Source organism: Urocitellus parryii, chromosome 8 (genome assembly GCF_045843805.1).
Source record: "Urocitellus parryii isolate mUroPar1 chromosome 8, mUroPar1.hap1, whole genome shotgun sequence".
In the NCBI taxonomy this organism is placed as follows: domain Eukaryota; kingdom Metazoa; phylum Chordata; class Mammalia; order Rodentia; family Sciuridae; genus Urocitellus; species Urocitellus parryii.
In genome coordinates, this window is record NC_135538.1 from 34,579,162 (window position 1) to 34,606,493 (window position 27,332).

General features: G+C 34.2%; 1 protein-coding gene across 1 annotated transcript in view; it reads right to left on the reverse strand.

Annotated features, from left to right (window-relative positions):
* Nucleotides 1-27,332, reverse strand: part of Lama2 (laminin subunit alpha 2) — a 555,405-nt gene that overhangs the window by 339,034 nt on the left and 189,039 nt on the right. Inside the window, exons 5-8 of the mRNA XM_077801650.1 lie at nucleotides 10,305-10,484; nucleotides 7,299-7,388; nucleotides 5,813-5,930; nucleotides 1,622-1,800 (exon numbers count right to left, since the gene is read on the reverse strand). Of these exons, the coding sequence (XP_077657776.1) occupies nucleotides 1,622-1,800; nucleotides 5,813-5,930; nucleotides 7,299-7,388; nucleotides 10,305-10,484 (567 nt within the window). The remainder of the gene's footprint in view (nucleotides 1-1,621; nucleotides 1,801-5,812; nucleotides 5,931-7,298; nucleotides 7,389-10,304; nucleotides 10,485-27,332) is intronic.

A 27,332-nucleotide genomic window follows, 5' to 3' on the forward strand; every position in this document is an offset into this window, starting at 1 on the left:
CAATGGAATAGAATAGAACACACAGAGAAAACTCCACATAAATACAGTTATCACATATTAGATGAAGGTGCCAAAAATATATGTTGGAGAAAAGATAGCTTCTTTAACAAATGGTGCTGGGAAAACTGGAAATCTATAAGTATTAGAATGAAATTTAACCCATATTGCTCATCCTGCACAAAACTCAACTCAAAGTAGATCAGAGACCTAGGAATTAGACCAGAACTCCTGCACATGCTAGAAGAAAATGTAGGCCTAACACTCCAACATGTCAGCTCAGGAACTTACTTTTTTTTTTAAATAAGACTCCTAAAGCAAAGAAGTAAAATTGAAAATCAATAAATGAATGGCATCAAATTACAAAGCTTTCTCACAGCAAAGGAAACCATCAAGGAGCAGGAAGAGAGAATCTACAGAATGGGACAAAATCTTTATCACCTGCTCCTCAGACAGAGCACTAATAACTAGGATATACAAAGAGCACAAAAACTTAGCACCAAAAAAAATATCCAATCAATAAATGGGCAAAGGAACTAAATAGATACTTCTCATAAGAAAATATACAAAGGATCAACAAATATATGACAAAATATTCAACATTTCTAGCAATTAGAGAAATGCATATTAAAACTACACTGAAATTTAATCTCACTCCAATCATTCTGACTCCAGTCAGAATGTAAATTTTCAATGATACAAGTAACAAAAAAATGCTGGGAAGGATGTGGGGAAAATGATACAGTTATACAAACCACTTTGGAAAGCAGTAAGTAGATTCCTCAGAAAACTGGGAATGGAACCACAATATGACCCAGCTAACTCATTCCTTGATACATGTCTAAAGGATTTAAAATGAACATACTACAGTGATGAAACCACATCAATGTTTATAGCAGCATAATTCACAATAGCTAAGCTATGGAACAAATCTAGATGCCCCTCAATAGATGAATGGTTAAAGAAAATGTGATGCATATATTAAAATGTACACACACAATGGAGTGTTACTCAGGTATAAAGAAGAATGTCTTTATGGCACTTGTTGGTAAATGGATGGAACTGGAGACTATCATGTTAAGTGAAATAAGCCAGTCCAAAAAAAAAAAAAAAAAAGAACCAAGTTGAAAGTTTTCTCTGATATGCAGAAGCTAATCCAAAATTAGAAGGGGTGGTTTAAAAAAGAACAGAAGTAAGATCATAGGAGTAGACAAAGGGCAATGATAGAAATGGAGGAAGGATGGGATAGAGAATACCAGTGGCATGAAACTGACTTAACTTTTCTATGAACATATGTGAATATAACATAGTGAATCTAACTATTATGTACATCCACATGACACTAACTTAAAAAAAAGAAAACTACGTGAAAAAAATAAAAATTTGAATAGAGTTTTCTGACGGCGAGTATTGACTGGAATGAGGTACAATAAAATTTTCTAGGGCTATTCAATGTCTTATATCCTTAAAGATTTATATCAGCTTCAATGATGAAAAGTTCTGGTCACCTTTTAAAATTTGAAGTTGAATAACTCCTCTTAGAAATCCTGTCAAAATTATTTTTTGCATCCTATGTCTTCATATGAAAAAGCAAAAATAACTGTGATATAAAAATATACTTTACCCCTTTGGGTCTGAAGAAGCCATCAATACATGTCTCACAGTTTATACCAGCAGTGTTTTGTGTGCAGTTAATGCATACTCCACCTCCGATGTACTTTCCATGTATATTTAAACTCAGATTTCTTCTGGCAACATTTTCATCATAATAGCACTCTTCAGCTTTTCCATGGCAATTGCATGCTGCATTAGAAAATAATAAATTAGCAAACATTAATCTCAGATTTCAGACATATTTAAAAAGTATTTTCTGTTATAATTTATCAGACATACACAAATACCTTTAGAAAGTATTTGGATTTATTGGATATATTAATAAGTTTGTGCTTTTAATGAAATATGAAATGATCAAAATATAAGCTGAATCATGAAACTGATGATATTTTACTGACTTTTGATATATAAAAGTGAAACAGGTTCACATAGTTCAGCCTACAATTTCCTAGTATATTAAATTATAAATTATTGAATGATAGTACTGAATGATTAGCAACTAGGTCATCTGTAATGAATAATTACTGTATATGAATTTCAGTTTTAGACACTACATGTAAAAAAGAACATTCAGGATATAATTCCTTTCCTTTACTACTAGTAACAACTAAAGCTTACTTTTTTAATATGCCAGACTCTATTCTAATTGTTTTATGGTTATTACAGTGGATTTAAATTGAAATAAATCTCTTTTCATGTATTAGGAACCCAAGCCACAGATAAGTATCCTAACTTAAAAAAAAGCTAACCTAATTTGTATTGGAAATCAAATTCTGAAGTTAGGTTCCATGCACTTCTCACCAGGGCCACAGGCCTTCACATTCCACCTGGTGAGTGATATAAGATACAAGGCAGGTATCCAGTAATCAGGACAAAGTGAGCACCAAGCAGTGCTGGATTTACGTGTCCTCACCTCTAATTACTAGTCATGTGATGTGTAGAACTTCTTAATTTCACTAAGACTCAGTTTCCATATAAAACATGAGTAGTCAATAGTAATTACCAGATATGGATATTTAAAAGCATTGAGTGAGATAATGCATGTAAAATCTTTAGCATAATGCTTTATAAATAAGTTCCAAATTGATTTGTCCTGCTCTTAGTCTTCCTCGTATTTTTCATGTTGCATTATAGAAAATCAAAGAAGTGAAAAATCACTTTCCCCAGAAAGGACAAAGCCCTCAAAAAATCATGTGGAATTTCTATCAGGATGGGAACTAGAGAAAGATAATTTATACAGTATTCTTCCTTTTAAAAAAATATTTTGCTTTTTAGTTGTAGTTGGACACAATATCTTTATTTTTTTGTGGTGCTGAGGATCAAACCCAGCACCCTACACATGCCATGTGAGCGTGTTACCGCTTGAGCCACATCTGCAGCCCGAAATTGAGGATTTCTGATGCTGGTATAAACAGAGGGAAATACGGAGTAATGCAAATTTATGCGACTTAGAATCAGTGTTGCTGAGTATATTTATAACTGAGAGTTATTGCAGGTGTAACATCAATGTCTGGACAGTTCTTCTTCAGAGCTCTCTTACAGCCAGGACACTCTACCTATAGCCCTGGTTGCTGTCTATCAACACCCTGCCCAGTTCTATGTTCATGGAGTCTGACAACAGGGACAACACAAAAAAAGAGCTATTTTTTTTTTGCTGTTATTAGCAACTTGATGTTTAGCAGAATGTCTAAAACATGTGCTATGAAACTACCATGTAAGTAAAGGATTAGCAATGTAATGAATATTAGTTGCTCTTTAGAGATAGATACATCTTGCCTTAAGTAAGCTATACTGATGAAAATCCAAATTAAGTGATTTAGATGATGATTATCCTTTAAATATAGGGATTTATCATGTCACAGAAGAATTTATAAATATTAAGTCAGTTGGAATGCAATTCAACTTGGAAATTGTTTTTTAATATAAACTTTTAGGAATGTATACATTTGCCCAAAGCACATTGTTTATTTGAAGATTTTATGGTTAAAATGCCCATCTTTAATTTCTGGATGTTTGAAATGTTTATTCTTCTCTTTGAAAATATAACCCACTCTCTGCCCTACAGAGAAAGACAAAATAGATTCATAATCTTAGGGTTTTAAATACATATCTCTATCTATCTATCTATATCTATATCTATATATGGATAGATCAATATATAGATAATATCAAGTAGAAATCTGCTTTGCTATAGTCTATTTCTGTGGCTGACAAGTTGAACTGGTCTTTTTATTGTATGTGTGTTTGTGTGTGTGTGTATGTGTATGTGTGTGTGTGTGTGTGTGTGTGTGAAAAGTGTAAAAAATGTTGCAGAATTGCTTAATATTACACAATTATAACTGTTTGACACAATTTCAAAGGTATCAGGAAGAATCCCTACCCTAAAATGCTTTTTCCACTGTGGTTGCTGATATTCCATAAGCCTAAAAAAACATTTAATCAAAATTTAAAGACGTTTGTGAGCAAATAGCTATACATATAGTAATACCGTCAAGCTATAGAAATAATGATGTCTTCCTTTTGTGATCATGAGGATGGAACAAGAAGGCATTATGCTAAGTGAAATATGCCAGGCACTAAAAGGCAAATAAAGCACAATCTCATGTGTTAAATCAAGAAAAAAATTTGCTCTCATGGAAGTTGAAAGTAGAATAAGGGTTCCAGAAGTCGGGAAGAGTAGGGAATAGGGAGAGTCAAAGTTGGTCAGTAGATTCGGTTATAGTTTGGAGCTGAAGTGTTCTGCTCAGGTTCATCTGCTGAAAGCTTAGTTCCCAATGCAATAATGTTCAGAAGTGAAGCTTTAGGGAAGTGACTGGATCACGTGGTCTCTGATTTCATCAACAGATTTATCTATTAACAGGTTCAAATTGAATTGACTGTTGGAAGGTATTGGGAACTGTAGGAGCTGGGGTCAGGTTGGAGGAAGGAAGACACTGGGGGTGTAACCTGAAAGGGTACCCGGTCCGTCCCAAGTCGCTTCTCCCCACACCCCTGCTGCTGCAAAGTGAGCAGTGTTCTTCTACCAGTCTCTTCTGCCATGATGTCTCTGCCTTACCACAGATCTAAAACTTCTGGAACTGTGAGCCAAAATAAATGTTTCCTCCTTTGAGTTGTTTTTGCCAGGTCACAACAGAAAGCTAATTAACACAAGACATTGTTCTGTTGTTTTATTGTATAGTAGAGTAAATATGGGAAATGATAATATACTATATATTTCAAAGAAATTGGAAGAGAGCATTTTGAATATTTACACCACAAAGAAATGATAAATATCTGTAGATATTCCTACCCTGATTTGAACATTATACACTGTGTATAATTATGTACTGAAATATCACAAGATACCCCACAAAGATGTAGAATTATTATGTGTCAATTAAAAAAAAGATAAGCATTCATTTCTCACAGTTTTCATCTTCTGACTTCTCACCTTTTACCCTTGTACCCTTCCTAGATTCTGCCCTAAACAGTACCTCTAATAAGTATAATTATCAAATCCTAATGAATGAATTTTTTCTGATAATAACCTGGTTTTAACATGTGAGGATAATCTCTCACCTTTTATTTCCCACACTTCATCAGACAATGAGTATGTAAGGACTATTTACTAGGAAAAAGGGGGTAGAGCATCAGACTGTCAAGGGAACAACCAGAAAGAATTGGAGCTAATATATGCTTCAGAACAATTTCCTAAGTGTATATGTTTGGGAGGCTAGCCTCTACACAGTCTAGGTTTTAATTAATATTTATCTGCATTTCTATGAGAGTGTGTGTGTGTGTGTGTGTATATATATATATATATATAATACGCAAAATATATTTTTATATTATATATAATAAAATACGCAAAATATATTTTATATTATATATAAAAATATATTATAAAATATATTTTATATTATATATAATAAATATAATAAATAAAATGTTAGAAGTATCAGGTTCGTTCTTATGATGATAGTATACTTTTACATGTTCTCATAATCTTTCCACAGTAGTAAATTCAAAAGTGTCAAATTAAAACAACCAAGTAAAACCTGGAAAACTAAGGTAGCAAGGTAAAGAGTTCACCAGCTCTTGCCTTGGATAAGATATACAAACTGGATATATGAGGACAGTATCTAAAATCTCCAAACGTCTATGCTACCCGAGTTCCAGGAGAGGAAGATAGACACACTCTGTAGGCTTCTCAAGAACATACCTTCACACTCGGTTTTCGTCAGAAAGGTCCCAGCTCTCCAAGGTTTCTGATGGAATCCTGGACAGCACTGATCGCAGCTCTCGCCACACGTGTTGTGCTCACACTCGCAGCGTGATTTCTAGCCACAAAGTGGGAGACACTTTGAACATTATTTAGAAACTCAGAGAGGGATTCCTTCTAAAAGGCAGTACAAAGAAGAGAAGACTTCTAGGCTATGTACTAAAATGTAAAACTGGGTCAGCCTGGGCAGGAAGCAGTGGGTATCTCTGATCAATACCAGCTTAGGGTGATCCAGGGTAGTTCTGGAATCAAGGGCTTAGGTTTGGAAGAAATCAGTGAAGACCAATGGGAAGTGTTCTTGAACACCGAATTCTCTGATATGCACATGTTTTCTGAGTCAGATGTGTCGAGTTCAAGTCTTCACTCAAAGTATCCTTAAATTTTTTGAATATAGTAAAAGAGAAAGGAGTTGATTCCCCCAACTCTGTATCTAGGGGCAGAGGAGGAACAGAAATCTAGTGTCCCTGGGCTAGCTCTCCGATCTGTGTGTGCTCTGAGTGGTCTCATTTGCCACATGCCACTGCCCTTCTAAGGTTGCCTGGTGGCTCTCAAAGCTTGGAAAACACCCCTGACGGCATATTACCAGGTAACAAGATACTCTAACTCTTCCAGAAAAACATACTAGGATTTTGAATCTTCCTAGGAGATAACATTATATGATCTATTAATCAGAAAACTAGGTCTGAGTATAATGTCAAGTATCATACAATTTGTTGAAGCAAAAGTAAAACAAAACCCAACTATCACCCTACCAACATTCACTGATCTTACTATTCATTATATTTCTTCTTTATACTGCCCAGTAGTTGATTATGAATTTCACCGGTTTGTTTATGACAGAAAAAAAAATAGATGCTCATTCATCTTCTTCTTTATGTTATGTTCACCTAATACATTGTCATTAATGGAAAATTTTACCCAAAAGCATTCCAGCATTTTCTGGCCTGCTGATATCAACACTCTCCTGAATCCTCTTTCCCACCTATTCCTTATTGCTCCTGCCCTATCTCCTGTTCCATGGCCATTTATATATTTATTTCCATGCACATTTTTCATTTGTTTGCATTAATTTTTTGATTAAACATTTCTAAAGAAATGGACAGGTTGATTGATGGCAGGCATTCTCTAATGCTAAATCATGCAGCAAGCTGTCATAGCTAGAGAAGCTTCAAAATAGATACCAGTTTAGAACATTTTTTGGAAAAAGAAAAAAAAAACCTAATCTGTTTTCTGATAATGTGATGGCTGACTTCAAAGTCTATCATCTTAACTGCCAGCTCTATTTCACCCTGGCATGGCTTTCTGTTACACTGTCTAAGTGGGGACCTGACACCCATTCACAGTGCTCCCTGCCTGCAAAGCAGCTCATGAAGCATTTTACAGCTGAGCACTTCATTTTGCCTAAGCATCCTATAAATATACATACATTTGTCGCTGGATCAAGTGGACAAGCCCTGGCATGACCATAGCAGATGCACATCCCTCCAACCGAAATATCCTTGACTGAGTAGTAATACTGCAAAAAGCAATCCAGAGAAGAAATCCTGTTAAGACGACTGCAGGGTGAAAGCCATAAAAGGGAACATTCAGTTGGAAACTTCATTTTTTGCTTTTATCCTTGGTTTGAAGCAAGCTTCTGTTTACTGAAGAAAAGTGAGGGCTCACAAAACAGATGAAGTAACTTCTAGATTTGTAATCATAGCCCAAAGAAAGAATGCCTCTAATTTATGTTAGGTGGGCGTTTTATAAATTTCTTTCCCATAGGCAGTACAAAGGCCATGCGGGAGTACCCATTGCTAAAAGCAGTTTTTAAATGGGGCTAAGGATGGTAATTCTTCATAAAAGTTTTGCATGGTTTCTTCAGAGAAAGGCTCTTTAATTGTGATAATAGAAAACTGTATTCACAAATCACATGCAGGTTATTTTGTCTGGTAGATTTGAAAACAAATAACACATTTAGGGAAAATTGATAATAATGTACTTCTTACCCAAACGTTGAAGGATATAAAAAGGAACTGCAAATTCGATGTGCAGAACACTTGCCTCTTTTATTATTATGTTAAAATGTCCATATAATTACCTTTCTATTTGAAGCTAATAAAGGGGTATGATCCTAATTATTTTAATCTACCAACTATTTTTAAAAAGATTATTCATAATTACAGAGTTAGTATTATTAAAAATTTAATTAACATGCACATAATTGTCAGAGCCCTTTACCTTATCATATGGAATCCAAGTATTACTCTCAATGGAAGACAGAACTATTATTCAAATATATACCTTAAAAAATCCCAGATTTAGTAATAATAAACATGTGGACACAGATCTGAGTTCCCTAGCTAGAAATCCCTTTTATTCACTTACTCTTCTCCTCCCCTTCTTCCTCCTCCTCTTCCCCTACTTTCCTCTCCTTCTTCTTCCTTTTGTTTTTGTTATTTACATATAGTGTCTTTTTAAATATTTTTTATACATTAACATATTTGATATGCCTAGACCTTGAACTAATGGAACTTGTTAGGAAACTGGGATAACATATAAATCTCCTTTTCACTTTATCACTTAATAATATTAATACAAATGGAGATATTTGCTCAAAAAGCTGCCACAGTAGTATTTGCAGATGCTTTTAAAATTGGGAAATTGATTTTAAATATAAATGCATAATGTTTTGCTTTTGAATCATGAAGAGCTAAAATTCAATATCCTATTTTTATATATTTAAATTTGTATGTAGTGTTTATTCAACTTCAGTACTTTCAAAAAACACATTTATATGTTGACTTGTACTGCACTGTATTAAATGCTCATGTACAACACAGTCATAAATAATGGATGTGCACCCCAACTCCCACTCTGACGCTTGCAAAAGATGATAAAAGGAACACTAATTTATTTTCATTGATTTTTTTCCCTGATAGATATACTGTCAAGAAAGAATAAATTTCACTTCAATATTATTCAGTCTTTCTTGGTGCAGATTTTTAAGTCACGCCAAAATGGAAATTAAAAGTGATTTCTTGAAACATGCAAAGAATCTAAACATTGCTATAAGATAATGATTACTTCTGTATAATGCAATTGACAATACATTGAAATATAGTATGCGGTAAAGTAGTTTCAGTTTTGGAAAAAACAGGGCACTAAAACATCTGAAAATAGCTTTCATGGGGATAATTATAACTTTTGAAGTTATTTTGTGATGATGGAGAAGTTATGCATGAGGAATTAAGTAATGAAAAAACATGTGAGAAGTGTTCAGGAACTGTTGTATTCAGCTTAGTGGTAAAGCAATTTGGTGACTGGTGGTAGAAGTTTGATCTTGGTATGCTCTTTCTATAATTAAGTGGTTTCCCACAATGTTAATTTCTCTCTACCATCCTATTTCTTATGATACCTCTGGCCTTACAGTGGATTTCTTGGTAGCATGGATTTGCCTTATGGATTTATGGCTGAATTGAATCTCATGGTAATAATGTTGTGTGGCATCATATAAGGGAAAGTGACATAAACCAGTGAATGCGGTACAGAGTAGACAGGCACAAAGAAGCACAATTATCACCCATAGCAATATGAGATTGCCATCTATTTCACAATCTAATAAATCCCAGTTTCACATTGGAAATCAGCACTTCTGTTAGCTCTATGGTCAAAAATTTGTGGAAAAGAAGCTTTAACCCTTTGTTTTCCTTTGTTACATTCTATTCAAAAAGAAAAATCAAACAGTATGTAGTATCCCTTTTCTCAGATAGTAGTGTTATTTTCTAAAAAAAATTATGGATCATGATTCATTATTAAAACCTAACACAAAAATATTTACAGAGGCAAAATAGTCTACACACTAGCAGCATTGATACCAGCTGGGAACTGCTAGAATTGAATAATCTCAGCCCTGCCCTAGACCTACTGAATCCAAATCTGCATTTCCACAAGAACACCAACCAATTCTGTGCACACTAACGTTTAAGATAAATTGCACTCTTTTTCTCTCTGTGTGTTTATACTGGGTCATGATTAAAAAGTGTATTTCTTAGTGAGGGTCATAGAAAAAAGTATGTCAAAGCCCCTGTCCTTTCAGTAATAACTCAGCAAAATTATACTAATAGGACAGGTCACCTAAAGTGAAAAAGACTACTTCTGTACTCAGACTTCAAAAAAAAAGGGGGGGGGTTATGAACTAGACATTATGATACTCATTTAACAAAAGTGGAAATTAAAGTTTAAGAACGTGAAAAAGGTTTGACAAATTTTATGCACCTAATAAGTTGCAGACTTCAATTTGAACAAAAGAATGTCCACTGAATTTTAAAATCTTTGCTAATAACTACTTATACAAATCACTGAAATATTTCTTTTTTAAATTTCTTAACAGACAATTTAAAAGATGGGCATTATATCATTCACAGGCTCATTCACAGTCATTATAACTTACTCTTCTTGTGACAATGGGGTCAATCTCTCTTGGGTCTTTGTGAGCAAACATCATCAAGTCGGCATTCAAGGTGCGGATTCTTTGGAATCTCAGGCGGATATAGCGAGCAGAGGTGAATTCTAGCAGTTCAGGAGAAGGATCATCAGCACTTGGTCTTCCATTGATCAGAGAAATGTGAATCTGCAAAATGTGGGGAATAATTGAACACTCAAGTTTACCGAAATTAGATATGTTTTTATTTGTTCCTATTTTCTTAGAAAAATAAAAGTAGGCCCCTGTTCTCCCAATTAGATATATGCAGGCTCACATGTACTCACCAGACCACAATGAGATAACTGATATATTTTTTGGTTCTTCTAATATCCAAGCATGCAATTCATTTGCTTATATCTTATAAACTATATACTACAACTACCTATATCCTCTATTCTAGGACATTGCAACATCCTCGTCCCTTCCTAGGATTTCAATAAATTCATAAATCAACTTTTTCTGAAAATTATTGCACCCTAAGTTATTGAAGAATATGATACATAGTGGGACAAACTTAGTAAAAAAAAAAAAAAAAAAGCGAGAGGGAGCGGTTAGAAAATATCTGACAAAAGCAAGAACCCATCAGGAATTTAATTCTGAACTTGAAATCATCTCTCTCTCTCTATGTGTATACATATTTATGCATGCACACACACACACACACATACATAAAATATAGAAAGTAAAAACTGATAGATTATAGTGAAAACTAGACAAACTTATGCCCAGGGTAACAAATTTTTAGTAGAGTGGGTTTTTTTGTTGTTGTTGTTGTTATTGTGATTCATTTACATTTTAGTAATTGGTAGAATAAAAAGACAAAAATGTACCAAAGACATAATATACCCTATGAAAAATATATGTATGAAAATATATTAAATCTGGATGAAATGGAGAATCTTTTAGAAAAATAATTTAGCACAATTGACACCAAAAGAAATACAATCTAATCAGACAATTTTTTAATGTAAAAATGGAGATATGCCCGGAATCTTTGCTCCAAACTCATACCAAAGATGGTTTACTCTCACAGGGCTATCTTGAGAGCAGAAAATTCTAATGAAGGATAAACTGTTGAACAAAATAAAAAGAATTCCTGGTACAAATACAGGAATTATGTCCCTGACATCTAAAGAACTCTTATAAATTGACAAGGGAAAGGACCAACAATACAACACAAAAATGGTTTAAAAAGACATAAAGACAATTTTGAAAAAAATAGAAATGTAATAATTGCTTTTTAAACTATTGATAAAAATGCTAAAGTTTACTCATAATAAGATAAATGTTGATTAAAAGGATATGGATAAATTTCCCCCCATATCTTTAGGTTGATAAAATTCCTCAATACTGGTAATAATCTCTGATGGCAAGACTAAGGGATGCAAGTCTAAGGGGTATTGAAAAATGTTTCAGAAAGCCAGGTTAGCAATAACTGTCAAAATGAGAAATGCAGAGTTTTTGACCAGAAATTCTACTTTGGGGAATTATCCTACACATATGAAATAATACACATATCATATTACATATGGACTATGTTAAATAGACTAAAAGTTTCCATTACTCCTGCCCCAATTTATATACCGAATCCTTAATTTTAATGTGATGATATTTAGAGGTGAGGCCTTTGAGCAGTAATTGGGCCATAAGGATGGGCCCTCAAAGAACAGAATTAATACCCAAAGAGGATACAAGTGTGTTACCTTATTTCAACCATGAGACAGTCCTAGAAGTCAGCAGTCTGCAGTTCAGGAAAAGTCTCCATCATAACCCAACCATACCATGCTATCACTCTAATCTCAGTCTTCTAGCCTCCAGAATTTTGAGAAATAAGTTTCTGTTGTTTACAAGTCACCCACTCTATGGAATTTTGTTATAGTGACTTGAATGAGTACAAGTAATATTTTTTCAGCATATTTGGTGTTACAGCAACAAAACAAAACAAAACAAGAAAACAGGAAATGACCAGATATCCATCAATGTTTGACCAGTTAAGGTTATACTGAAATATGTGTGATAATAAAAAATAAAGGATCCATAATATAATGATAGAAAGAACTACTTTTACTTTTTTGCACTATATAAATGGATTCCCACCTGTGCAATAAATTTAGTCTAATCAAAATTTTTAAATTAAGTGATAGGTTTTGAACTGAAAATGCATATATTGACACAGGGCTAAGGAGACAGGAACACTAGAAGTGGGAGATCTGTGCCAGGGCAGGAGATGTTCTGGTGTAGGACAATCCATTTGCACACTGAGGACCTGTGACTCAAAATCATCCCCTGGGATTTTTCATCTACTTTTTCAAGATTATATATCCTGTTTTAATTATAATTTTGACAGGAGTGGCAATGATATCTATTTCTATTCCTAACATCCTGCATTTAGATAATCCCAGTAAGCATTTTACAAACTGACTGCCAATAAACTACTTGAGTCACTAGAGAAATATAGCAAACTCTGAGATGAGAAACTAATTCTGATGTCACAAAGAAGACTCAAAATGCCTCGTGATCAGAATGTGAAATATTCTAGCTAGCTGAATTTAAAGTGGATACTGAGTGAAGAATAAATTCATATAATCAACAAATTGGAACATGGTAAAATGTAAGTTCACCTAAAACACTGCATCTTAAACCACTTCTAATGTAGGAAATTCTAAGAGTAAAGTAGATCTTGTGTGTGTCACAATTCTGGCATTTAGCAGGTGAGCCAATAAATATTTAAAATTAAGTTGTCTTCATTACTTAAAGAGACATCAATTAAATGTTAAAAGAATGAACAAACAAAAGCTTGAAGTCCTTAAAACTAGTATCTCTTAAAGGATAATTTTTGCATCCAAACAAAGTCACCAGTGCCCTTGAATTCATGCTTGCATTTCTTTCAAGTTTTCCCTGAACTTTTCCCTAAAGTGTTATTTGAAACAAATGAAAAAATTAATACTCATTTAAGATTATAGTTTTCAAAAGTTATTAATGTATCTTTGGTGTTAATGTTATAGTGAACCACATTTGTGTTATTTAAAGAGTCAGAAATCTCTCACTTAAACAAAGACTTTTAAAAAAAATTAGGTGTGTATGTTCTCATTTAGGTTACTAACCCACATGAGAGCTCCATGAAATATTCAGCAAAAGAACACTTCTCCTCACAGCTTTGGTATTTTCCTCAAGCTACTCTGCCAAGAGATCTTGTGAATATGGCTCATCCCAAGCTGTTTCTGGGATATAAAACCAGCCAGCTGTTTGGCCATGTGTGTGCAGCTTCCTTACATCGGTTTTATTTTTTTCTTTCTTTTTTTTCCCCCTTTCTTCCCCACTCTCCTTCAAAATAAATCATAACATTGGATAAGATATTTCCACTGGCACGATGTTGTGTAATTTCAAGTTTACTGGATGGTTTAGCCTACTTCCTGATTCCCTATGGGGTGACAACTGGAAAGTGTCTATCTTCAAGAAAGATGAAAGAATCAGACCCCAAGACCACTGTTGTCTTGCTGTGAGGCCCTGGGAAATCCACGGCAGTCTACTGTCTTCTGAAATTCTTTCTATTACAGACATGTTGGTGGGTGTATGTTCATGCTGTCACAGGAATTCTTTCCAACTGAAAATATCCTACTATGATTATCAACTAAGCTTTTGAGCTTTAAAAATTGCTTGTTTTTTTCCCTGAAATGAGCTTTCAGAAAAATAAAGGGGAAAACACATCAGAATATCTTTTTTTAAAATTACTAAATGCCTATATCGATATTACACTGTATTCACCTAAATAATTCTGCTATTAAAAGGTTAAGCATACTGCCTTATCACCTTTCCATTAAAGATGGATAAGAGTTACATGTCTCTATGGCATTTTTTTTGCTTTAGAATATCTTTTAAAATATTTTGTGTATCAAATAATGAAATTTATAGTATGAAAAATTGCCCCTTATTGTATGACTATATCTATTTTGGATTGCTGGAAGTGCTATGGTCTCCTGACGCTTCCCAAATGATACAAGTTTGTTGAGGGAATGGATGGACAGGAGACCACTGAAAGAGCATTAGCGAAATCAGTATCAGAAATCTTGAAATAAGTAGTGGAAGTGGATGAAGTTAAAATGTGATATGCTTTGTTAGAACATTTTCAAAATCTTTTTTTTTTTTTAATTATCAATCTCCAAAGAGGGTGCCAATGAGATAGGTACCACAAGTTGAAAGTAAACAGACCCCATAAGTTTAAACAATGAGTTCATATGTATAGGGTGAGATTAGCTACTTATATCTGTGACTAAATAATTTATGTATAAAATGAGTGGATGATTGGATGAGGCATATGGGAACTTGTTAAATCAAATCATTCATTTTTGGGGGGATAACAGGAATTGAACTCAGGGGCACTCAACCACTGAGCCACATCCCCAGCCCTATTTTGTATTTTTTTTTTTTTTTTTTTTAGAGACAGAGTCTCACTGAATTGCTTAGCACCTCATTTTTGCTGAGGCTGGCTTTGAACCCAAGATCCTCTTGTCTCAGCCTCCTGAACTGCTGGGATTAAAGGCATGCGCCACCATGCCTGGCAATCCAATCCTTCTTAACATGGTATTATTTCAGGGAGGGAGAGTAAGATTATAAAGATAACTTTTAAAAAAGAGTCAATCACTTTTATTTAAGTCTGAAAAAAAAATGAGTTTAAAAAAGGAAAGTAAGGTGTAGACTACTTTGAAAAGGGGGAAAGTTCAACAATTTGTCTTGTGTTCCCAGCACAAGGTAAATAAAGGCTCTCTGGTTCTGGCTCTGGATGGAAAATTGGGAGCTTTCTAGACTACACTTCACCTGTGTTCCTACTATTCCAGAGCATCCTCCATTTCATTGTCCTTGCTCTTGGGAAAGTCACCAAGGTCCTTCACCTTTTTAGTATGTGAAATAACCAATTATCAGTTCTTACCATAGTCAGCAATTGCAAAAACTTGATTACTCCACTGATATCTAGGACACATAGTTTTTGTTTGGCTCCCCTTCCCTGGCTATCCCATCTCAATCTCTGTCACTACTATAGAATGATTTTCCCTTAACAAAAATGCTTTGGACCTGAAATATTTTAGAATCCTTATATTTTGAAAAAAAAAAAAAATATATATATATATATATATATATATATATATATATATATATAGAGAGAGAGAGAGAGAGAGAGAGAGAGAGAGAGAGAGAGAGAGAGATATCTTCCAGATGGGACCTACTTTCAAACAAAAAACTCATTAATGTTTCATATATAGCTTACTCACTAGCCTAAAAGTAATTTATATAATAATTTTAATGCATTTGTATATTGACTGTGACCTATCAGGGGGGTCAGGTGTGGAATTTTCCAGTTATAGTATCCTGTGGTACCATGTCAGCTCAAACTTTGGAGCATTTCATAGTTTAGATGTTTAGAATAAAGATCCTCACCCTGTACCTTAACTCTTCCCTAACTTTCTAATATTACAGCACCAAAGTGCACAGTCCTTTACTTCTGCTCTGGCCACGCTTACTCAGTCATCCCATCAAAGTACCTGGCTTCCAATACCATCTACTGTGATATCTCTCACATAGAAACTCCAGGCCTGGTCTCTTCTCTCTGAAGTTTAGAATGCAGCAACCAACTGTCCACTCGCTGAAGTTACTAGGCTCAAGTTCATCCCAAAGGAGTTCCTGCTTTTCATACACAGTCTTCCCAACATTACTAATTCTTCCCATCCTTTTATCTACTTCTGACTTACTTCTTTGTTTTCTTACATCCTATGTCAAATTTATTTGCAAATCTTGTTGGCTTTACTTACAAAATATGTCCAGCATCTAATCACTTATTACTACCTCCACTAAGACCATCTCAGTTCAAGCTTTCCTCTTACTTCACCTGGGACACTAATGTTGGTTGTTTCTCTATTTACTGGACAGGAGCCCAAGAGCTTAGAAGTTTCTATTTTGTTAACTGATATAATCCCTAGCAGACACTGGATAGCATCTGGTAAAAATAAAGTGCTAAAAAATTATTGAATAAATAAAAATTTCTTAAGTTTAGTAATCCCTAAATATTTAGCAAATTACAATAGCTTTCTGTCTAAAAAAGAAACAATTTAATGGAGTAATATGATTTTTTCTGCTATTAATATAACTCTATCTGTGAGTATGCTATTTTCGTAAAATTAAAAATTCATTAACCCTTTATTTTCAATCCAAGCATTTTAATTTCATTTAAAGATAAGTTAGTAGTATTTGTCCATTATTTTTTATATCTTAGTGTATTAGTTAAAAGAAATATTAGATAAATATTAGTTAATTTTATTCTATATTACATCAAAGTTTTATTTTGATAGGCTATTTTTTTTAGCTGAGAATAATACATAAATATGTTTTGTTTTGTTTTTAAAGAATAAGACATTGTATTTGAACTTAAGAACTATTCAGCCAATTTTCAACCATAGCAGATTGGCTCTTTTTCACTGGTTAGCTCCAACATTATCGTAAGTTAATGAGAAATTATTAAAGACAAAAGTAAAATCATTTCTGAAGAGAATAATAAGGGGATATACAGATAAATGGCTATCTTCCTCAGGTGCCTTTGTATTCCAGTATCCAGAACTTGGAAGACTTCTTTACATGCAAATGGTAGTGTACTAAATTAGATGGAAGATGTTTAGTAAATATGTTACTAACATTTAAAGTTCACAAGCCCAACTAAAACAACTACTCTCTCATGGTGGATGACTACTAAGCTGCTTGAAAAGTAGGTATTTAATAATAAAATGTCAAAGACTGTGTATGACTTTAACTAACTATTCCAAGAACACAGGGAAATGTTAGCTTAATGAAATGTTTAACTAATATGGCCATATCATTGACAACTCTGCTTTTAAGTTTAGTCTTAATACTATTCCATAAAAGGCATTTTGTGTTAGACACCTACTTGGTCCCAATTACCCAGAAACTTAAATTGCTTTTCTTTTTTCTTCAGAATTATAATTCTTGAATTTGTCATTCCTGGATGAAAGCTTTGCCTTCCATGAAGTATTTGAACAGATTCTTCACTGTCAAAGCAATATCCATTAATAGATTGCAACATAATAAGAAAATCAGCTCTCTTCAGAGTATTTGTCATCTTATGTTTTTATTTTTCTTCTTACCTAGCAAAACTCCTTAAAATATTATGTTCCAGAAGTTTGTGTAGCTTCTCTGCTTGTCAAAAAACAAAATAAGAGAGTAATCATTTCTTTAACCACCAACATTTTGGCTTCACAGTTGCTGCAAATCTTGCAGCTTTTTTTTTTTAACTTCCTGTAACAATAGCAGATTTCATGTGACAGTGATTTCTAATTCCTATAAGAACTGCTGAATACCCAGAAGGTCTAAATTTTTAGGAAATATCAAAAGTGGAAGCCAAATCTGAGCTGCTATAAGAATTATCATTTTCTTGAAGTCTCAAAATTGGTATGGATCCTCTTTTCAAAACACCTTTGTTGTTCTTTTGGGTTTCTAAAAACAATTCAGGAAAACACTTATTTGTAAGTTCCTTGTTCAAGGTGAGCTAAGGTTAATTTCAGCTGAAAAACACACAGATGGGTGACCTATATTCCATCATAATTAAATAGAAGATCTTTATATCATTCCCTCTGGTCATGATGTTTAAATAGAATACTGACCCTAACGCCAAGTTCCTAAAATTTTCAAAACGAGGAAATAGCTCTAAATGCAAATCTCACTCCTTCCTTTTCCCCCCGTTTTTTTTTTTTTCTGAAAGGACTATTACATATAAGAGTTTATTTCATATATATTCTAAAGTGCTTTGGAAAAATACTTCCAGTTGAAAATATTTTATTTATCATTGTTTTTTCCTTTCTCCTGTTGTGTAATATTTGCATGGATAAAAGGAAAGTAGTCAAAATAGATTTTCTCAATCTCTTCTGGGAGTTTCTCATTTACATTTTATCAAATGCAAATGTCATTGCTAAATCCTTGTGCTGTCAAGCTAAGACTATATACAGATATAGTCATCATCTGAAATTCACAGCCAGAAAAGACTCTAAGAGGACAAGTCATGAAGAAAAATACCAAAATGAAGTTCTCTTGCTTTCTTCAAACCTTTGCACTGCTCTAAATTTTGTTTGGGGTGTGCCCCAACCAGAGAGAGCCTAAGAGAACAGCATCATTACTCATCTGTTTCAGCTCTATCACTATTTCAGAAATTTCTTACAATACACAGGACCTTGACTAGAGAAGCAATAGTGGTTATTATGGTATATTTACTGGATACCAGAAACTCTTATATGTGCTCTGTATGTACTAATACCTATAATATTGACTCATTTAATGCTTCTAACAACCAACCTCATGATGTAGGTGCTATCATTGGCCTTTTTTTGAAAACAAAAAGACTTTAAAATTTTAACAAGAATGGCCAAATATAGCTAGGGTATGTTCCAATTCTAGACTTACTTTAGTAGATATCACTATACTACCTCACAGAGCAGGGACTCATCAGGCATTTGTTGAATGAAATAGCATCCTGTAGATAGCATCATGTAGCATCATATAGATGCTATTTGAAGACTTGTAGCAACAGGAGGCTCATCACTGGTGAGAGAGCCTATTCTATGCACCCTCTACCCAGTCTATCTCCTGACCTGCTCTGAGCTGATTCTATCTGTGATAGACCTTGTATTTTTAACTCCATTTTTTATATGATGGTCTGCCTTTGTTCCTCTGGAATTATCTTTATAGCTTGACTTCCCCAGCTTTTGGTTTTCTGCATTAATTTGTGTAGCAATTGTCCTGCTGATTCTATCCATTCTAGACTTTCTGTGTAGAATTCTTACCATGCTGTAGAAACTACTCAGGACACACCACTGGACAGGAGGTGCCCAGGTCTCCAGTGAAGGAACATGTGTGAGGCACATGAAAGCACAAGAAATCACTAATCAAAGAACAGTTCTAGAGCCAGTAAGACCCCTCAGTACTGGTCCACATCAAGATAAATTCTCCTGGCAAAAAGAAACTATTTTTTTATATTGGTCAAAACCAAAACTAAACATGTCTCAGAGTTGAGGACAGAATCATTTTTATCCAGAAAAGAACCAATAACTCTTAAAAAAACCCTCTTATTATCATAATCAATTAAATTGGTTATGACAGTTTAAATACTTAAATGTTTTATTAAGTGAAAACTATCACTGATATGCCAAAAATTTTACTTAATGGTAAATTATATAAGGTAGGATGTATGAAAACCTTAAATTAGAGGGAGAAGAAGATAATAATGTGTTAACACTCAAAATAACTATCTGTGAAACTAACATGGTCTTCCTTAAGGTGTACCTAAAAGAGAGTTCTGAACAGGAAAAAAAGCAAATGAGAATACAATGACCCACATTGGTAATACAAAACACTTGAAAGATGTATAACAGCACAAAGGAAAACTTAAGCAACATTTTCCTGTTTTGTTTTCAGTTCCCAAGTGGGAACACTTGTTTAAAATTAAAATAAAATCTTGGAGCAGGAGGTCTCAATACACTGCCAGATCATGTGTCACAGATTGGAACAAAACCTAGACGTGCACTTGAAAGAGAAATTCAGACTCTTTTGTTCTTATTCTCTGATTCAGAGGATCCTCAGAGAGAAATTGTGTGTGTGTTCATGTGTGTATGTGTGAGTGTGTGTGCATCTTTTATAAGTATGTAAATGAAAAGCTATATAAATATATTAATTTGATTTTCCCCATTTGTATAGAAGCTGCATTTTAAGATGGCCATTAACCTCAACAGATCTAATCTTCCAAAAGGCTCAACCTCAAGATGTAAGAGAATTTAAATTACGGAGTCATACTAATACTTGGAGAAGAGTTTGAATGTAGACACAAGTTCCCCAAGAACTATCATTTTTTTCTAGGCTAGCTATATTCCTAACATCCCTTACATACATTTGCAAAGAAGAGTCCCCAGTGACTGCCCACATCATCCTACCCTCTGACACTTCTCTGCCTGCCAGCTCTCTGTTTTCCACTTATAGGAAAAGTCTTGTTCTCTGAATGTTTCCCTCTTTTGTCAACTTTTCTACTTCTTTTAGTTTTGCTTGCACAGTATTAACTTTTGGTAGTTACTTTTATAGTTTTACTCTTTCTCTGTTCATGTTTTATTTCTTTACTCTTGATCTTATAATTTTTTTTTCATCATTAGAGCAAAGTTGTACATCCACAGCTGGTCAAGTTCCTATGCTTACAGGTGAAATAATGTGTTCTATTGCTCAACAGATGGACCAGCTTTGTAAAAGGAAACCATGGGCATTATCTCTCCAATGTTGTGATTTTTGTTTCATTGCATAAAAATATCTAAAATAGACTAAATTATTTTTTTGTAAGACAAATTTTTGTATTCCCATAAGTGATGAGTTTTTCCTTTCAGCAGGCTTAGTAGTTTGTGTGTAACAGTGTAAGGATGTTTATGTGCTTTTCTGACACTGGCTCTTCCCGTGTGCTTGATGCTTTGTATAACTGAGATCATGCATGTTGGAAATAGTTTGCCCATGTTCAAACTGTGGCTCTACTACTTACTATATAGGTATATTAGGCAATTTACTTAATCATTCCTTAAATATGGCAGACAACAGCAATAATTTCTACCTTACTGCTGTTTAGTGGATTAAAAAAAAGATCAAGAATAATGTCTATCGTACAAGAAAATCTAAGTGCTAATTGTTATTCTTGTGAGAATAAGAACAGTGCAAGTAACTGTTTTTTCTGCTAAGCAGGAAGGACTCTATTCTTTACAGTAGCTACCCATTACCAACCTGGCTTAGCAACATGAATGGAGTCACAGAGTTCCCACCCACAATGGAGGGGTCATTCTGAAATGCTAATGTGGTGGGACATCAACAGGAGAACACATGTCCAGAAGAAAATCACAACTTCTTGCTTTTCATCTTCTTATCCATGTCTATTTTTCACACAAGCAATGAGGAAAAAGAAAGATCAGAGGACTTCTTGGCTCAACCCCCCTCTGCCTCTGTGCTGAGGGTTTTATTGTGGGGATGGCCTATATTCTCATCTCCTGACATGATGCTTTGGGGTCTGAGATCAGAGGAAGTGACCAATACCAAAGGCTGCAGGAAGAATAGACTAGAATGACCACTAGCTGGACTGTATTTTGTGAGAAGAGAAAGATGAAAAGGAAAAGAATGTGATGTAAGAAGGGACCCCCTGGAAATCTGACTTTATATTTAAAATTTTGCTAGAGTCACCAGATTTATATCTCATACTATGATGTACACAGATGGCTAAATATTAAACAGTACAAAGGTTCTAAGAAAGTGCTTCATTGAAGATGCTTGGTCTTCATGTCATGTACTTTGCAGAACAACAACTGTGATACACAAGTTTAGAATCCTCCTTTTATTCTGTATAGAGGTGAATCAAAATCATTTATTTACTAGGTTTGCAGGATGCTGGCTCTGTGCACCTCAGCATCTGTACAGCACCAGCAAATCTCTAGTCCCTTCAAAGTAACAAAGGATCCTCTCCTCCCACACAGCCAGAAGATGAAGTTTTCTGCAGATTTACCAAGTACACAGTGTTCTTGTTCTTTTGCTGGACTCCGACTAATAACTGACCACAGGAAGCTGCGGGGCCGTGCCCTCAAAGTAGCTCAGAAACAGCTCATGTTGTTGGTTTGCTGGCGGGGGTTGGGGACATGCTGAAACTCAGGCCCTGGTTTCCTACAGGAACCCATGCAGAATAGCTAATATTTAGAAGCATTAAAACTTGAGAACAATGAATAAATATCTGATTAGAGGTCATCGATCATTACTGTAAGTTATTTGTCTTAAGTGGACTTTGTTTCACAACATTTCTTTTCTCTCTCCTCTTGACAAACACAGCGTGAATGAAAGGTAAAGGGAATAAAACATTTAATCAATCATCCAGGGGCCAAGGCTGAATTGCTTTCTGTTATACATTTGCTGCCAAGTTCATGGAATCGGGTTTGTTTTCAATTATTTGTAATATGCTTTCCCAGAAGAATTTATAATAGGTTGTTTAGGCACTGTTCCCTTTTCTATTAATGACAAAAATACAACTGTTTGTCCTTAGCAAAAAGAAAAGGAGTTAAATTAGGAAAATAGTTATGAATGCTGCTGTTGGCTTGGAGGGCTTTTTTGTTTGTTTGTTTGTTTTCATTCTAAACTGGCTGCAATGAGAACCGGCAACAAGATTGTTTCATTTATTCCTTGCTCTCACAATCTTACGTCCAAAATAAGAAGCTAACCTTGATCTCCTTATTGAGAGAGTTTATGACAAGGACACCTATAAGCAATTAAAAGAAGCTATGTTGTGATTATCTCTGGTGTTGTAATGACTGTGAACTTCATTCCTTGAAAAAGAAGATATACTGTAAGCCTGGTGAATATTTGGTGCTGGGAACCAATGCTTTTAACCAATTTGTAAAAATCATCTTTTCTCAGGCTTCTCCAGCAGCTCTCCTTTAGGGCTCTCATGGCCCATCACCACCAGCATCTTTGTCATGTTTAGGATCTCAGTCATGAGGCACAGTGAGGACAGACTCTTTACCAACAGATGCCATTCCTTATTATTTGGCTAGCTGTGGAAATCTTTTGAAAAACAGAAGGAAGAATCACTGAAATCCTGTTCTTAGGCAGCCCAAAGGGCTCTATTACTTCTGTGGAGAGAGGATGTCTAGTCTTCCTTGTCCCAATCATTACACTCCATAGCACAGGGTCAGAGACCACAATGGTCTTGCTCCATGGCCTTTCTTATTCACAGTGACCCTGAATGTATCCATAGAGAGCTGGTTTTCAAAAATCTCAAGTCTTGGACTGGCATTAGAAGTGGCTGGGGTTTGTATATAGTTTTTTTTTTTTTTTTTTTCTGAAAATCTGATCAATATTCAGTCCCTTCTGTGACTTCATTTCTGATAATTCATTTTCTTTTCTGTTTTTAATCCCTTCTTCTCCATCATAATCAAGCCCTTCTCCATCATAATTAAGCCCTTTCATTGAAATATCTCATGATCTTTCTATCTTCTAGTAATTTACTTTAGCTGAAGTAATCCTTCCTCCTAACTGCCATGTTTATATGTCTACTTCTTTAAATCTCCTTTACTGAGACTGTGAAGTTTTGCCACTTAAAAAAAAAATTAAAAGAGAATTTATTTTCAGTCCTTAGGTCATTCCCCATTTGTTTTTTACTTAGATATCTGCTCTTGTATTTATATATCCCTGTATCCCTTGCAGTAATATATTTGAGAAACAGTTCTGATGGTTTGACTACAAAAGAGGAAAATATTCTTTTAGGTCACAAAAACTGTTATCAATTATATAGCTTGTAGAGAAGTACACAGACAATACCAACACTCTTATTTCTTTCTTATGTAAAAAAGTAATTTAAAAAAACTCATGAATGATTTAATAATAGCATTCCAGAGTTATAAATCCAATGAGTGTTGTCCTTTTAAAATAATTATTGCATGCTGCTCTACTTATAAAAAGTTTGACTTGTCACTAATATTTTTAATACTACTGCATTTTTCTTTATTCCTGAATTTTTTTTTTGAAGGGGTAGAAGGAAAACTATCTCAAGAAGAAGGTTACTAGGGGAAAATATCTCAAAAAAATTAAAAGTCAGAATAGAAATGGAAAATTCAAGCTGAAAATAGAGGATGGTCCAGATGACACAATCTTCCACTTATTTCCCTTGGCACCCAGGAGTCCAGGGCTCTTTCAGTGTCAGTGTCCCTTAACAACCACCAGGAGCTACTGGGAAATGTTAAAGATTTCAGGAAAGAATTGGCAACCAAACATAGTCTACTTAAAAAATCTCTGCCATTCTAATAGTCTTCCCTTATCTGTTGTTTTGCTCTTCACAGCCTCAGAAACTGATGGTCAACCGCAGTTTGGAAATACTAAGATTTGCCTTGACTCTTTCAAGGTAAAGAGGGACCATAATCACATAACTTAAATCAAAATTTGTTGTTATAATTATTCCATTTTGTTAGTTATTGTTGTCAATCTCTTATTGTGTCTAGTTTATAGATTAAACTTTATCAAGTTGTGTATGTACAGAAATAACACATAGTATATATAGGGTTTGTTACTATTTAGAGTGTATCTGTGCAGCTATGAAAGACTACCATATCATAAAATCAAATTATTGTAGTCCATTTAAGAATAATAATCATTCACCAGGGAAAGGATATTACTATATCAGTGTCACTAAAAAATGAGTCAGCAATAAAAAAGAACATGTTGCAAAATTATAATATGTTCAATCCTATGTTTAAACCTATATTGTAAATTATATGGAAAATGTACATTATGTTATAAATTTCATTTAAATTTATACTTCTGCCAGCTTCTGTTTTGAGTCCTTAAGATCATTAAACCACAACAGATTAAATCAAATTTTAACACATGATCATTTTAATGTAGGCTCTCATATTTACAAATAAACCCTATTTTTATACATCACTGAATAGATTATGTTGACAAATTTTGTTTCTTTTTAATTTTGAGACCAGAAGAACGATTATGCTTAGGTGGGTTATCTGACATGTCCTTCTAGCTTGTAGAATAGCTCGTGTTTGTTTTCCAATGAACATCTGTTTGACAAACTGAAATGCTAATTATGATTTATCATTTCCATGACATCAAATATCCAGATAGTAGTAATAAACATTGATGACTAACTATATTTTTTAGTTTCACCCAGATGTTTGGCATCACATAAGAGAGTACCTTAGTTTTATGTCAAAAAAAAAAAAAAAACACAAATGTTTCTTGAGTTGGGCTCAAAACAACAGAGAAGAAACTCATATGAATATAATGATCAATCCCTTATTTTTTCTCAATATGTACAATTCTACTAGGAAGACTTTTAAAATATCATAAATAAAATTTTACTTAAAAATAAATATTTGGGACTGGCATGTAGCTTGGTGTTAAAGCCCTTTCCTAGCATGTGTGAGATCCTGAGTTCAATCTGAAGAACTGCAAAAAGTGAAAATAAATAAATAAATAATATCATAAAAATAATTATCTTTCAATGTTTTCCAATTCTAACAAAAACCAGAATTGAAACCTAATTGTGACTATCCAGTGTTAAGTGTGAATATTTGACACTTATTATATGATTTATAAGTTGTTTTAAAAGTTTCTAAATTCCATGTTTATCCTTCAGATGTTATTTCAAGAATGTACTACTATGATATATTCTTGAATATACAACAGTTATCTATTTGAAATGGGGATTCTGATGGACATTAAACAGATATACTAATTGGTTTTCTTTTGTTTAATGTATAGTAAATCTTGAAAAGCCTGGTCAAGTTTTTCTATACAGAAATGGAGCCCCTTTCCCCTGACTGTTTATTTTGTAACATTTTCATTTTCTTGGGAATAAAATGGAATTAGCAAATTGTCCAGTGCTTTTCATATAAATCACACCAAGGTTCATGTGAACATTTCTCAAAAGATTATTTTTGCCTCCAATAAATAAGAACATGAAACACTAACAACATTCTTGGGAGAAATCTCCCTATCCCAAATTATGTGTGTCTACTCTTTGATCTTATAGTTTCTACACATTTCTCTGACCTCTAAAGATCAACATCCTTCAGGGCTCAGTTCTAGAACATGGTGGTCAAGAAATTCCTTGGTGATCTCATGAGTTCTCATGGCTTTAAATTCCTCCAGTATTTTTTTTTTTTCCAGCAGTACTGGGAACTGAATCCAGGACCTTGTATATACCAGGAAAGTGTTCTACTACTGGGTTACATCCTAGCCCCCAAATCATATTTTTAAGCAGTACTTCTCATCTGAACTCCAGAATACTACATGTTGTCTATTCAACATCACCTCAATGTCTAATAGACCTTTTAATATATACAGAATTGAACTCTTGTGTCTTCCTGTAAAATCTGCTACTTCAACAGTCTTCCCCAATTCACTCTATCACAACTCAGTCCTTCTATTTGCTCAGTCCAAAACCATGGACTTGTCCTTTGCTCATCTCACTCTCTCACACTTCATGTGAGATCATTGGCACATTCTTTTGGCAGTTCCAATTGGTCAGGAGATCCTGTTGAGTCTACTTAAAAAAAAAAAAAAAATATATATATATATATATATATATATATATATATATATATATATATATATCTATCTTCTATTCAGCCATTCTTCATACCTTTGCTGCTGCTTCCACATTCAAAGTCACTGTCATTTATCCTCTGAATTGCTGCAAAAGTCTCTTCACTGCTCTCCTGCTCCCACCCTTCCCCACTGTGCTCTAACACTCACACAGAGCACCTGGAGTGAGGGGAGTGAAGGAGAGTATGGATGGGGAACTTTGTGTGATCAAGGGTTCTTTTTGTAGTGTTGAACATGATCTAAAATTGGACTGAAGTGCTGGTCATCCAAGTCTGTGACTACACTAAATACTACTGGACAGCACACTTGAAATTGATCAATTATGTTGTATATAAAATAGATCTTTAAACACTCTTTGAGGAAAAAAAAAGAGGACTGTGAAATGTGAGTTTTTATAATATTTGGAAGATGTCAAGTTAGCCAGATATAGTTTCATGAATGCTAGAAGCATATATGGGACTCCTACACAGGGAAGGAGACTTTATTACTCAAAGCTGAGCATTGCCATATTTGATACCAGTTCCCAAGCTCTGCTTCCCAGAGACAGAAAGAGGACTGGCTGAAGGCCAGACTCACAGGCAGTGTGTTACTGAAGAGGAATCCTGATTTAAGAGCGCAAGCTGTCTCTTCTGGGTGGTAAGCATGTTCGTCCCTTCATCTGGGTGGACACAGCATCCATATCTACCCCAGCTATAAACAAACCTGACCTTTGCTTCACAGAGATGCTAAATAAACATCCTGGAAAAGATAGTCTGCCACAAAGATGCTCTGCCCTAGTTTCAAAAGTTATAACCAATTTTCCAAGGTTTCTATCTGAATATA